Genomic DNA, 15,660 nt, shown 5'->3' with positions numbered 1-15,660 from the left:
GCACTCTGTCGGAAGTGACGTAAACAAGCGTTTTGTGAGTTTGTGTCAAAGTTAAGTAGAATAAATTATGTAAAAGTTACGTTTGTTATAAACATTAGCTACAGTATTTCTCACCTAGTAAAATTTTCACTTTCAGAAGCCAAAGCGCGAAAAAACTTCACAAGCAAAACAAGCGAGTCCTTTCCGGGCGCCTTCTGCTGCCGCATTGGCGCAGTTTTTGTGTCAAGGCCAATTGATTCCTCCGCACTCCCCGAGCAGCTCAGTTGTACGCTCGCAGCAGCTCTTCGCAGTTGGTATCTTCCTGTCATTTTTCCCAGCGTCAGACATGGCCCACCTCGACAAGCTGAGCACCAAGGAGTTGGAGGACATCCTCTGCCAGCTCTGCACTGATGAGAACATCAAAGTGGCAGCCTCGGGAGACGACGACGCCAAGAAGAACCTCGCTAAGAGCGCGGGATCAGCCATCGGTGGCAAGGTGCTCAACAAGCTGGGCCCTTTCGGTTCGTACCTTGTTACTATGTTAAGTTTGATTTCGCGCGGCCGGTAGTTAGCAACCGATGCTCTGCGCGAGTGAATTCGGCAACCGCCGGAGCAAGCTGCACAAGCTACGAACCGGTAGATCGACGCAGTTTCCGTGACCTTGGTATCTGCTCACAAGCCAACTGGCTGCGTTTGTAATGATAGCCACGGGTTGAGTTTTGTCGCGCAAAGCTCGGGAAATTCTATAGGTGGTCAAGTAGGTAAGCACCGTTTTTCTGACTGACGCGGTTCTGTTCTGGCCACGGAGCCGACAGCAGAATCACCGGTGCGGACACGCCCAGTTATCTCCGGCGGCCTCGCTTTTCCACTGCTGTTAACAGTCCACAGCTAGCTGCGTCGGTTCACGGGGAAGCCGTTTATTGTTCCCAGTCGCATTTTGGCCACATGCAGCATTACGCTAAGTTTTATATTTTGTATTATGATACTATATTCTAAGTAATAAATTATGCTGCAAGGCACGTTGCAGTGCAGAGCTGAAAGCTAAAGATATGCGACGGAAAAATAGTGCATGTGACCGAGTGCGCTCATTTCATGGTTTTTCTGCGTTTTCTGCAAAAAAGAACAAGTGTAGCCGTGCGTGTAATGACACGCGCGGTGTGGTATGCGTGCAACGCCGCCGCCTCCACGCCCAGACACACATGTGCCCTTTTAGTGGCATATGAGCGCGCATCCATCATTGCACATTTTGAGTTTAATAGCTGCTTTTTTCAGTCAAAAAGCGCGTATGTTATTGGTGTGCATTACTTGCAGCGCAGAACTCGCTCTGTATCTCTTGGTAACAAGTATATGCGCCTCGTGCTTGCTCGATGCGATTTCGACATCGGCAGCGGTTGTCATGGAGATGCTACATGAGTGTATAACGCGGTACACAAGATATGTGGAGCAGATTTTCCCGACTGCATTTGTCGATAAAAGCGGTTTGCGGGTCAGTCTGTATCATGAAATGCTGATCTTCAAGAAATGGGCTGCGAGGAGTGCACTGGGAGGGGTGCTGAAGTGGTCATATATATATAACAGCACTTTTCGACCACGACTTTACCTTAGGCACGACTATAAAGGCGGGTTTGGAGTGCCCCGCCCATGTCATATTGAAACTTAAGGGCACCGCCTCGAAATGCCGCTTCCTCTTGGTGCATCGCCAGCCAGTTCCGTGACCAGGAGAGCGCGGAACCTGCTGCTATTACGTAATGATGCGGCTATTGATCACAGTTATAATTCTGATGGTTTAAACGGTCTAACATGAGGTGATGCGAGTGCACCCCTGCGCGCTTGTCACATGTCCGACGCAACACATGCATCTGTTATGCGGCAAGGACATGGAGGAGAGAGAAATGGCACGTACGACGATGCCGTCCACGTAACTTCCCAAGGCGCGCGGTGGAATGGCCTCCAGCTGCACATTCCGTTCTCCATGGTGAAACAGCGATAAACGCGCGGACGATAAGGAATATGGCCGGACAGTGGATGCGTCGCGGCGCATCTTCGGGCGCTCTCTTCACAGAGTCGGGGCAAGCCGCGGAAAAGGCTTCTGAGTCATAGCTGATCGTGGAAGAGATCCGGGCGGGGCGATCATTTCGAAACCGCGCTGCCGGCGGGCTTTTTTCGATTGAATTTCCAAATTTTCTGTTCACGCATCGGCCATCTCGGCGGTGATGGAGAGAGCTTCGGCGTATTCGTTACGTCTTATTACACCTTTCGAAAAAAGTGTGGGCGTTCAAGGAGGCTTTGCGCAATCGACTATCTCTCAGAAGTGAACAGACAACGAAATCATCATGGCAATCTTGGACCTGACTCTCGTCCAGGATTCCGCATGGGAAGAGAAAGCGCCGTGAAAATATTTTCGTTGTGCAGTATTAACTGACCGCATCTAAAATGCGCATTTTAAACAAGGTCTTATCCGGCAAAGATGCCAAACAAGCAGGTTAACCAAATGTACGTGTTAAACCTGCTCGTTCACTGCGACTTAGCGCTGGTATAAGAACATATTGGATCGAAGATGCTTCCAGAAGCAGAAATTTTTATTTCACCGTTTCGCTTCCTTGCGTACTCCTTTCCATATGTCGTAACTTGTACCTCCAGAGCGAAGCAACCGGATATGCCTTTGGATGTTTCACAGTTTCGCCTCGGTGCCTGGCGCCGACTTTCCCAAAATGCAATACGTAAGCCCCGCCACGGTGGCGCAATAGTTAAGATGCCCGACCACTGTACTCGAGTACCTGGGTTCGAACTCGACTGCACCGGCGGATGCGGTTCGTTGGAGGCGAAACGGAAAGGCGTCCGTCTGCTGTGCGATGTGAGTGCACGTTAAATGTCCCCAGGTGGTCGACATTATTCCGGAGCCCTCCACTACGGAACCTCTTTCTGTCTTTCTGCTTTCACTCCCCGCTTTTCCCTTCCCTTACGGCGCGGTTCAGGGCCCGTATTCCGAGTTTGCGTCGTTATCAAAAGTGTTGCTATCTCCCAAACCTCGAGTCATCTGATTGGTAAAAACGTCGGAACCGGGTGTTGCCACTACGGAACCGGAAGAGGTGGCAACATCATGTTCCGGCGTTTCCACCAATCTGATGACTCGAGGTTCGGGAGATAGCAACACTTTTGATAACGACGCAAACTCGGAATACGGGCCCAGGTGTGCATGAAAAAGTGAGATACTGCGCCTTTCCTTTCCTGTAAACAAATTATTATTATTATTATTATTATTATTATTATTATTATTATTATTATTATTATTATTATTATTATTATTATTATTATTATTATTATTATTATTATTATTATTATTATTATTATTACGTAAGCGACTTGTTGCAGTGGCATAAAAAAGAACTCCGCGCCATTCGGAGAAATTCGTTTCCAGTGTAGATTAACCGCGTGGCAGTGGACAAGCCGTGTTGGAGGCCACGTTGACAGATTAAAAAAAAAAAAAAAAACGTTATCTACAAACTAACTGATGTCATTGGACGCCACACAGCGCTTATCCCCGGTTTGTAGATCGGGACTATTCGTCCATTTTCCAGTCCGTCGGAACTTCCCGCGAAAAATTATAGGCAAATATTTGGTTTGGCTCGGCTTGGTTTGGTTTATGGGGTTTAACGTCCCTAAGCGACTCAGGCTATACGAGAGACACCGTAGTGGATGAGTCCGGAAATTTAGACCATCTGGGGTTCTTTTCGCCTCGATCGAAAAGTGGTCGCCGCCACCGGGATTCCATCCCGCATCCTTGGGCACAGTAGTCGAGCGCCCTAACCACTGCACCGCCGTAGCGGGACGGAAGCAAATATTTAGCGCACCCATTCGGCATACCTACAGAGAAATACGTACGCTTAGGATGTCATCTGGGCCAGTGGATTTTTTTTTTTTTTTTCTGTCCAAGTTGGCCCAACGACTTCAGTCACTGCCTTGCAGGAACAAGCTAGAAAAATAGCTATTAAAGGCGATCGCTGCTGTCTCTTAACCTCATTACAGGCTAACCTTATTGTATTTATGCTTTCTTTTCTAGCAGCCAAGTACCTCCAAAACTTAGCTGGGTTGAAGAAGTTGTGCATTCTTATGTCATACATTTCGATTATTTGACTTTCCCCCCGTACGTTTGCGCGAAGCAGTGCACTACGTCTAACATGGTAACACTAGGTGATTCAGTGAACTGCGCAGCCAGATTGCACTGCCAGCTGAGCGCAAACAGAAAGCGCGCAGAAGCGCTCCGTCTAAATGCGGATATGATTGTGGCAGTGCCGCAGGCGGGCACACCAATGCAATATCATAACTTTAGTTATCGCTTTCCCTCCCTCCTTTTTTCCTGCAGTTGTATCTAAAAGTAACTGCAGAGTGATTCATAATTTCGTTTGATAATAAAAGCACTAAGAAAGAATTATAGATCTGCATTATTGCGTTGGTGCTCTGAGCAGACCACCAGACAGCAGCTCTGATCACGGCGACCTCATTGGAGTGCAGGAGGCATTGGGCCACATTTCAGCGAAGGCCCGAAAGCTTACTGAACCAAGAAAATTAAGTTGCCGTGCGGCTAGCGAATGAAGTCCCCTGAGGCCTTCTGGAGGAGTAGAGACACAAAATTTTCGTTGCGTATTCTTTCTGTGGAATTATGCCCAGCACAGTACTGGACATGAAAATTCTCTCCATCATCAGTGCTTATCGTGCTCCGCAGGCCTCAGAAACGCTGTTCACTATTCGCATATGCAGTTTGATTATGCTTCCTGATCGACTTGTAATAATCGATGACTCACAAACTGTCTCGTTTGATCGTCATCAATAAATTTTCTTAAAAAGAAAAAGCGTCAAATTATTTATAATTGATTTCTTTTTTTCCCTCATGCACTTTTGTTTTCAACCACCGAACGACGGTTGTGACGTCATAGATGCGCCGAGGTCATGTGAAATACTATACGAAATCTGCAGTATGCATGTCGCTGCTTTGTTCATTTGAATGCAATCCTGTCTAGAAAAGCAAATAGAAAATGAATATAATGCTTATATATCAGTTGTTGTTTTTTTCCACGTGACCAAAACGCACTAGTGAAGTTACAGCCATCGTTCAGCGGCTAAAACCGAAACTGAACGAGAAAAAAAATCCAGTTACAAATTATATAGCTGCTACCTGTAAGCGAATTCCACATGGCGATTCATGTACAATATAGCGCACTATTTCAAAGAAAAACGCGTCAATAATTTTGGCATGTACTTTTTAAGGGCGCCTGCTTGCGTCAACTTCTGGTCTACGGTGACGCAACTTCATGTTTTGTGTGACGTCACTTTCGGTCTGTTGACACGACTGCACATTACTCACACGGTGCTACATGGCTTCTATACGTAGCACTTACCACCAAAATAATTATACATGCTTGTCATGACCACGCATCACGTGTCATGCTTAGTCATCCACAACTTTGGCTTCGCGTGGCGCTGGCTTTGCCCAGCACGGGACTACAAAGAAGCTGTTGACGCATGCGTCGCTCCGGCGGCAGCGCATGCATGTGGAGCACGAAGGGCAAAGGGCAAGTTGGCATGGTTGCGCCAATGTTCACTTCGGCTACTTGTTCGTCAAGGTCACCCGCGGCGAGCCGCCAACGGGAACTAAAAGCATTTATATATAACTGATTCACAGGCAGTATCTGTCATACTTGTTCTGTGGACATCTGAACTGCGCCGTAAGGGAAGGGAGGAAGGTGGGAGTTAAAACGGAGAAAGAGGTTCCGCAGTGGAAGGCTGCGGAGTAGTTTCAACTATCTGCCTGGGGATCTTTAACGTGCACTGACATCGCACAGAACACGGACGCCATTCCGTTTCACCATTGAAACGCAGCCGCCGGCGGTCGGGATCGAACCCGGGAACACGGGCACTGCAGTCGGCCATCTTAACCATTTCACCATCGCGGCGGGGATGCTTAAAATTTGTTGTTGCTCGCACTGGCGCCTTGCGAAACGCTAAGGTGCTCGTTGACCAAACTGCAGCGAGGTGCATGTTGTGTACTCTAAGCTTGATATACCTTAGCGTCCGATGGCGGCGCGACGCCGGGGAGAACACGGAGGCGAAACTACGCTAAACGAACTTTCGTTGATGGCCTGGTGCCTACTGGAGCAGCGCATGCGTCAAGTGGCTCAAATCTTATCACTATCTCACACTTCTCGGTGGACACCTCACACGTGCTGTCAACACAAACCTAACAAAATTTCGCTGATATGAAAAGGCGCAAAACAATCACTTCTCCGTGTACACCTCATACGCGTCGTCAAACTAATACGAATCTAACCATCTCTGTTCTGGGTAGACATCTCACACGCGCCGTCAAATGAATGCGCACCTAAACGAACTTTCCCTTGTCTGAAAAGCACAACTATCTCGCACCGTTAGAGGGGAGATGTACCAAAGCAGAAATGAGATTCCCTTGAGCTCGGTCTGCGCCTCTCCTCCAATTTATTTTTGCTTGATTCTAAAAGGCTCGACGGCAAGGTCGACAGTGATTTCACAGGACAGCTTATGTGTCTCGGTCGGGCAAAGCCTTCACGTGCCCCAGTTTCGGCTCAGGTTTTGTCCGAAGTGTTCGGACCGTGGTAGGAAAAAATTCAGGGAGCACTTTGGCTTACTGAAGTGCTTCCCCTCCGCGCTGCTTAGGATTGACTGCGAGACCGTTTGTGATTGACTAGAATTGTGACAGATACTGCGCCTTTTCTTTGCTATCAACCAATTTTAAACGCCGCTGATGCCTGCTGCACTGCGTCTATTTTTATACATGCTCTGTAGTGCGGTGTTCAAGGAAGCGTCAAATGAAAGGCGCCGCACGGACGCCTGGATCGAACGCCCGGCGGGGTCAGCTTCGCATATGCGTGAATCTACTGGTGACGTCATTATCAATTCCGGCTATTATATATGACCGGATGTGACGTCACGACGACGTCACACCCTGTCATGATGCCATGGCCGATGACGTCAGCGTGTGACGGCTATGGACGTCTCGAAACGTCTAACCATTACTATTGGAATCTACTGGTGACGTCATTATCACTTCCGGCTATTATATATGACCGTATGTGACGTCACGACGACGTCACACCCTGTCATGACGCCATGGCCGATGACGTCAGCGTGTGACGGCTATGGACGTCTCGAAACGTCTAACCATTACTATTAGTTAGTGATAGTTAACCATGACTTGCACTTTCTGGGTACTAGTTAATGTCTGGTTAGCGTTAGCAAACACCCCTTAACTAGTAAGTAATGGTTAGTGATAGTTACGATGACCTCCAAATGCATGGGTTCCTATGGGCATCTGTTGAACTATTATTAGTCGTAAGTTATGAAATTATCTTGAAAATTCCGATATCATCTCCGATTGCTATTAAGTATCGATTCAGTGGTGATTGACTTATGACCGTATAATGCACCCGAAACGCGGACACATTTGCTAACGACGGTATGAGGCAATAAAGGCTTTCGCCTTAAAATGACATTGCACTCGTACACAGTGCGAAATCAAGATTTTACCTATTTATGATAATCTCATTAATCTGCTTTAGCCACGCAAGTAACCTTTGGTCACGTGAATGATGGCGTCTCTAATTTTCTGGTTACCACGTACACCAGTTTTACAAGTCATGTTGATAGCGTGCTTAAGTCATCAGTTTCTAGTTACTACATACACCACTTGATGTCATCAATTTATGGTTACGGTCCACAGACTACACCACTTTTGCAAGTTATCTTTGATGACGTCATCATTTTCTTTTGCATATCACACATTTGCATATCTTGTTCACATGACTGATGAAGTCATCAATTCTTGTTACGACATACTACACCACTTTCAAGTCACCTTGGTCAAGTTGATGTCAATTTCTTTTACGGCATACACCACTTTGCAAGGCATACTAGGTCATGACTTTGACATCATCACTTTCTAGTTACAAGCTACGCCACTTCCAAACCTTAATGGCGTCAATTTTCCGTTACGGCGTACAACATCACTTTGCAAGTCATACTTGGTCATATTGTCACGTTGGCCAAAAGGCGTGTGAAGGCCGCAGAGCCGGTAACACAAAGGGCCCGGTGTTGGCGAAGTCCAGGGACGTACGGTCTAAGCGCGAGAGGGGAACTTCGTCATCGTATGCTTCTCTTCCTTGTCTTCATCACACTGGCATCAGTATGCTCATAACTTCTTTGGTTTCGTTGTCAGGAGTACTGAGGGACTGGTTGTATACTTATATATTGTTTCATAAATTCTGTTTAATTACCTTTCTATTGTTCTGTTTCTACTATGACTCTCGGGCACGCAGTCGAGTCTCTGAACATATGCTTTCGCATTAAAAGGCAGGCCTGCAGATTCGGCGGTGTCCGTTCCATTACTGCGCACGTGTCCACCGAGAGCAGCCTGCGCCTTCCTTTCCTCAAAAACCAGCTTACACAAAAATATATTAAAAAAAAAAATCGCGGAATGAAAAGGCGGCGTTAAGTTCAAACCGTGTACAATTAAACCATGCTTAACAGATTTTTCGCTCATATAACGAGCTTCAAGCCATGATTAAACCCACATCATTTTTCTTCCAAGCATGAGCGCACAAATTCGCCTAATAAAATTGCGGACACTTTTGTTTTAAATGTACAGAACTACACAATAGAATCGAGGCTCGCGTCACAGCCTTCGCCATATCCACGAGAAAGGCACCACGATGGTTGTCCGTCTGGATAACTTATTGGGGGAATATGGCAGTATATATAGCAAGGCCCTACGCATCAGTATCAGCAGGACATGGTGTACTTTGCTTACACGGTACGAAATTTTCAAGTCACCAAAGGTGGCGTTTGACAAAGCACCACCGAATGTCACTAATATTTCTTAGGACTGAGCCGCCGGCGGAGGCAGAAGACGCATCTGCGCGCCCATCTCCAGCGGCGCGTCGGACAGAATACCGTATGAAGTGTTTTTCTTTTCTTTTCTTTTTTTTTTTTCTAAATAAGCGAAATTGTCTAAAGTATTGTGACGAAGAAAAATTGAGGGATTGTGCAGAAAGACGACGACGCTGAAGTGTGTGCGGTTAACTGGGCATTACTATATTTCCCGCTGTGCTATACATACAGCAGACTGGGCTAACTGGCCATATGAAGCCATATTTTCATCGGCGTATGCTGCCTGGTGTTCCGTTAGTGCAGCGGTACACGGGTATGCGGAAGCTTGCACCATGCATGGTGCTTTTTACTTGCGTACGAATCGACCACAGGGTCGACGCTGCGTAGGCGTAGAAGCTTCGTAACAGTCGCAACGCTTTTGTGCAGCTGGAGGAAATAGTAGAGTCCTCACCTCTATTCCAGTGACATGGGAAGCAGCTTCTTGTGGGTGGGCCAAGTGGACCATGAAATGGCAGCGGATTGATATTGGGCTAGTTTATCATTCGACGGTTAATCTGAAGCACGCATGACCTGAAACGAAGCACGATTCCGCATTAAGTACATGCACGTGCTAACCCCCCCCCCCCCCCCCCCCCAGCTCAGTCCCAGAAATAAAAACGAAATGTATTAGACCGATTTCATCTAAAATATCGCTACATCACAGCTCCCATGGAGCAAATCAATAGTCGTACCTCTTAGCGGATGCTAATGGTTAGCAGGTTATGAAGAAAAAAAAAAAAAAAGAAGAATGGCGCGATAGAGGTTCGCCAATCTGCCAGTGTATCTCGAAGTGTCAACGTATTTCTGCATGGTTACATAAAGAATTGGATTGTCTTTCCTTTCTTAATATTAATTATTGTGTAACAGTGACACATTTTCATCTGTACAGAGAGCACCAGGAAAAACACTGAGAGGCGAAACCTTTCTTGCGGAAGGAGATTTTTAGTTAGCGGACCTTGTGCGGCTTTCCAGGGACCATAACCACGGCCGGTATGACCACGGCCGCTGGACATATCAAGGCCTTTTTGCTTTTAAGGTGAAAGCTGTGTCGGCAGAAAGTGACCGCTGGACGCGTCGTCGGGAAATGTCCGCCGTATGAAGGAATATTAGAGGAGGAAAAATGATTGGTAGTGATAGATAGCAATTAACACAGGCTATAATAGAGATTTGTAGAGGTTATAATGACTACTAATGACCAATATGTCTAATGACGACTTGTAACGACATTTGATTATAAATGGCTAAAATGCTTAGTAATGAGTAGTAATGACTAAATGACATACGCAAAACTTGTAATGGCCAATAATGTTTAACGACGACTTGTAACGACTACAAGTAATGACTAAAATGACCTACTGCGACTTGAAATGACTACTAATGACTTGTAATGATCAATATGTCTAACGGCGACTTGAAATGACTACAGTTGATTAGAAATTTTGACAAAATGCTCAGTTGACTGCAAATGGTAAGGGCTACAATTGAATAGAAATTACTAAAATGCTTAGTATGAGTATTAATGACTAAAATGACTACTAATGGCCATTGCTACTAGAGTTTCGCCTTTCATTTCTTAGTAAATATCATAAGAGACCAGAATATATAGTAATTAGCCGTGAAAGCCTCGTGGAACTCGTCATGAATTCGTTCTGGTGCAGTTAAATCTAAATGAAAACGTTGAAATTCAAACGTTGATCATAAACAAACAAACAAACAAACAAACAAACAAACAAGACGTGTGTCCAGACGATCGAGTTTTCGTCCAGGTCGACATCAATGAGCGGGGCTCCATTTCGTCGTGTCGACGATACCCAAACGTCCGAAAATTCAACTCTCGCAGCGTGCTTGCAACGCTCATGTTTTTTCTAGATGAATACGCATTGTCTAGAGCAGCGTGCAGCTGACGACAGGCGTACGTTTTCCGTGCAGGAAGTTAGCAGCTTGCTCAGTGCGAGCGCCGCGGATACGGCCCCCACGCGTGGGCGCTAATTGTCCAGGAAAACCGTCGTGATTGGAGCTGCGCGTCCTTGAGACCGGCAGGCGACAGTGCGCGCGCCTTTGCAGTTTCAAATGTCAAGGAACGCGTGCGTTCTGCGGCACTGCACGGCTGCCCGTGCTCAGTTGGTGTGATGCCGAGTGTGGTGACCTTGTGCGACGGGCGTTGTGGGGCGCGTACGACGGTGCAGGATCCTCTTATGCATCGTGTACAGGCGGCCAATGCATGGCGCGGCTTCCAGCGCTACAAGATGGCGCAACAACATGGTGCTTTAACGGCCGTCCGGCCGTGTCGCCCGTCAAAAAGCGCTCGTTTCCGGAGCGCATCATAAGCGCGTGGCACAGAGCTGCAGGCTGCATTGCGGCCTCGCGCCTAGCTTATTGTCATGTTCGTCTTATAATTCACTGCAGCGTCTTTCTTTCTTTCTTTTTTTTTTTCGGCCGACGTGTTTACGGAGAATTGTGACAGAAATTGTACCTTTCCTTTCCTATAAACCAACAACTTTTTTTTTTCTTTTCCATTTCGAATGAGTGTCGGATTGCATCACCAGCTCGCTACACTGTTGGCGGCGAGAGTCGATTTCGTTACCTTCTTGCCTTCTTGCTGTGTGTGCCCCAAATGCGTGCATCGCATGTGCGGCTCTTACGCAATTGATATTGCGAACGCGTTGAGCTCGAGCGCGACCGAACCGACCCCCTACTCGCGCCAGAAACTCAACGTGGCTGAGTTGAGCCAATGCCAGGTACTATATGTATTATAGTGAACTAGAATATCATTAGAATATGTATATATGCTCGTACAAAAAACACTGCAGCTCTTGTGATTGCCGCGACATGACCACCTCCTAAAGGACTATTGCATATAAGTGTAGCTGTTTGCCTTCGGTTGCTTTTAATCAAAGAAGGTGTGAACTGCCATGCTGTATTTCATTGTACAGGCACTGTGAAAATTCCAGAGCATGTGGCTTAGTAAGCTTTAATTAGTTCCAGCAGTTCCAGCACTATGTTCACTGTCATAAACAGACTGATGTGTTTGCCATCTGATGTCCGTTTAGGTACGTGTGTCAAAATGTCAGCATGTGAGCATTTTGTCCCTATCAAAATACAGCTCGAACTTGAACCTGTAACCTCGAGCTGTTAGGAAACCTGTTAGGAAACCTGTACCTCACTTAACAAGTGTGTAAGAGCTGTGAGAAAATTAACACCATGCCTTGTGCTGGGCAGGGGATGCCTGGTTGGTGAATCGCCCGAAGAATATGGCATCATTCCACCTACGCAGTGTGCACATGCACAAAACCTAACTCTGGCTTCGCTTACCACTTACAAGAACCACACACTATTCTTTTTATGGGCTCATACCTTCACACTCTGTGACCAAGTGATGAAACATTAAAATATGGCATGGGCTTTGCTGTTTTTTTTTTTTTTTTTTTTTTTTTTAAATAAAAGTATAGGCTGCTATTCTTGTGGCATGTGTAGGTAGGTGCCCACAAAAATTTCGGAAACGCCAAAATCTGCAAAAGCTATTAGCTCCCTAGAGGCACTACCAGGCATTGATGGATACATTAGGCAGGTAACAAAGAAGAGTGCGGGCCACACTGCTCAGGTCATGGGTGTATGCTTATTGCCCAGAAATTAAGTTTTGTCTTAACTTTCATGCTCATAAATGTTTGTGGACAGCTGTACTCTGTAGCAGGCTACCAGCCTAAATACAGTGCTGAAGTCTGCCATGAGGTGTCTTTTCATGCATACTAGTTGTGCATAACAAGGTAGTTTATGAGAGTAGCTTAAATGCTTGAAATCATAGCAACTCTCGGCAAGTTTGCATTACTAGGATGCACACAATGCCCACAAAAAATTTCTCAGAATACACTCTTTCTTGGTGCATTTTTGAAGTTGCATCCTCTTTCTGATTGGTCGACAGGCTTCATGGATACAATTGAAGCCAATACATGACCAGTGTTGAGAGTGAATGACTATATCAAGGCGCATTGCTCTGTGCAGGAAGCATGTTTGGTGGTGGCTCCAAGGACAGCAAGGACAGCAAGGACAGCGGTGCAAAGGAGGCAGAGATGCGCCCGGCGGCTGACGTGATCAGAGAGCTGCCAGAGAAGGAGAAAGATAACCTGGCCGACACCATACAGAGCACAATCTCCAAATTCGGAGACTTCAAGGACCCACAGGCGCTGCTCAAGCTTATCACTGAGAACGCCATGGTGAAGCAGCTCATCACCAGCGCCGTTAAGAACTTCTTGGGTAACTTCCTCAAGAGTGCTGGCGGGGGCGCTGCCTGAGCGCTGACCCACAGCCCGTGTCCACTTCCCCCTTCCCTTGCCCAAACCCCTATCCCTAAGGGGGCGCGATAGCTGCACTTGTTGGTGTTGTCTCCTTGTGGCTTGCTCTGTAGCAGCTGCTTCCCTACCTGCCGCCCGCCTCCTCTCAACAGCCCAAACCTGTTACGCAGCCCCTTTCCTTGGGCCGTGTTGCAGGCTCAATATGTTTCACAATGCATCACTGAGCTTGCTTCAAGAAGTTTGCCGATTTGCTCGTGTCCTGTGATGTAGGCCCGTGCGCTTAATAATTTTCGTCCATCTTTTTAAATCTTGAAATGCTGTGCAGACATGTCAAATTATCTTTCATGCATAACAGGCATGTTCAACCCTGGCTGACCAAAAATGAAAAAAAAAAAAAAAAAAAAAAAAGTTTTACCATCACTCGAAACACCATGCGATTGACACTGTTTTATTGAACACGAAAGTGATTGATAGAACACCAGATGTTTGAGTGGTAGTAGTCTCTTGTATAGTAGCATTGTTTGTGATAATGACTGTGGTGGTCAATTGGCTGTGGTCAGTTTAATCCAGGAAGAATAGCAAAGTTCATTTGGGTGAAAATACATCCCCCTTCGGGATGAGCATGCCTGGCATACATGGTAGATGAAGTTTAATTAAGCATAACAAAGGCTTAAAAAAAAAAAAGTGAGAGTTGACTGCAGTCTGTCAATGCATTAAGAGATAGCTTGTGGATCCACATCCCCGCTTTAATGGCTGCGGTACTTGTTTCGCACAAACCAGGGTAAGGTGTGTATAGAATAATGCACTGGAATTGCAGTGCACTTTTTATTTGGGCATTGCATTAAATGAAACCTGGATTTTTGTTTTATCATTTATGATAGTTATTTTGCTTGACCCATACTATACATCAAAAATGGAATCAAGTTTATATATATATAAATATATAATATGTATGCACATGTATTAAGCTTAATTTGGACCTGTACTGAGATATCTCAGGGATGTGTTATAGTAGGGTATGCCTGCACATTTATACCTCACATGAGATTGCTTTTCTGTTAAACTATTATTTCAGCTTGGTTTCATTTGTAGCGGCACTACGTTCACTGGCAGCACTACCGGCAGTAAAGAAGGCTCACGTTCCACTGGTCAAGTCCTGGAATGTTTAACCTTAGGAACAGGTTTCTTCTTTATTAATGGCAATGTCTCCAAATGCCCCTGGTGTTGCTACAAATTCATTTGTATTCTCATATTTTCAACACTGTCAAGAGGGACTTCATCCAAGCAAAACACTCATCAGTCATGCATTGCAACCATTTCAAGCAATACTTGCTTGATGCCTCGCTAAACTATAGCAAAAAACAGCAGCTTTTTCTAATGACATTACAGCCTGCAGCACTAGAGCCACAAATATGGAAAAGCTATTTTTGCTGACCCAGTTACTACTATATGAAAAAAGCCTTAACAAATGCAAGAAGCCCTGTAGTATTTGATATCTGCAAACTGCCAGATAACAGCTTTTTGTTAATATTTATTTAACTTGTTCTTTCTGAGAAATAGCATCGTTTTCGACGTATATACTGCCATTTTTTGCGTCGAAGCATAGTGCGAAGTTGCATGCTTTTGTTGACAGCATGTCAGCAGATTCGACCGCCCATTTCAGTTAACGTGCCGTTTTATTTGGCATCGGCTCACTTTTATTGTTACCTGGTGCTGTGTTGATAACCGAAGTGTAAAAGATATTACATGCTGTTTACTTTATACAAGAAAGGCTTGATGGTACTTGAGACACTAAGCAGTGTACAATCATGACAGAGTACGGCTATCTGGAGCCCAAATTACATTATAGTTATGGTTTCTACTTCTTGCCGCATGAAGTGTTACTGATTGTTTTCCCGATTGGAAATGTTGTGCAAGGATGTGTTATGTATACATATATATGTATAAAAACACATATAATGGCTTTATGTATACACCATGTACTGTTACATATTGCAGCTATTGTGAGCACTCAAATAAAATGCCAATGGAAATGCACTATGCCTCACTTATTGTTAGACAACACCATGCTTGCAGCCCAAGGGTGAAAAGTTTTAAGTCAGTTCTTCACAAAGCTAGTTGAACTTATTGCACTGGCCCCACACAATCATCTCACATTAGCACCAAGTGCAAATTAGATCAAAAGTTCTGTTGCTCTTGTAGATTCATTAAAAAAATCTGGACAGAAATATGCAAACATTATGGCCTGCTTGCCCTTGCAAGCAAGCAGTGGTAGTGGGGTGCAGCTAGTTAGTTGCACGGTATTCCATTCATTTAATTAAGTTAAATGCGGTTTGTTATTGCACAAATGTCTTTCCCTAGTGAGCACAAAAAAAATCCAATTAGTTGTAAGAGAAGGTTTAATCTATACGTCGAGAACGGCATCGAGGTCGGCAAG

General features: G+C 45.5%; 1 protein-coding gene across 1 annotated transcript; it reads left to right on the top strand.

Annotated features, from left to right (window-relative positions):
* The first annotated feature begins 197 nt into the window (after positions 1-197).
* LOC146205448 (uncharacterized) lies at positions 198-15,260 on the top strand. Its single transcript, XM_084590133.1, has 2 exons — positions 198-500; positions 12,934-15,260. The coding sequence occupies exons 1-2, from the start codon at positions 326-328 to the stop codon at positions 13,221-13,223; spliced, it is 465 nt and encodes a 154-aa protein (XP_084446259.1). The 5' UTR covers positions 198-325; the 3' UTR covers positions 13,224-15,260.
* The last annotated feature ends 400 nt before the right edge of the window (positions 15,261-15,660 follow it).

The sequence above is a fragment of the Amblyomma maculatum genome, chromosome 1 (assembly GCF_055883805.1).
Source record: "Amblyomma maculatum isolate TAMU_Amacu chromosome 1, ASM5588380v1, whole genome shotgun sequence".
Taxonomy (NCBI): domain Eukaryota; kingdom Metazoa; phylum Arthropoda; class Arachnida; order Ixodida; family Ixodidae; genus Amblyomma; species Amblyomma maculatum.
Note: the sequence above shows the minus strand (reverse complement) of the source record. Positions and strands in the feature narration are given on the sequence as shown.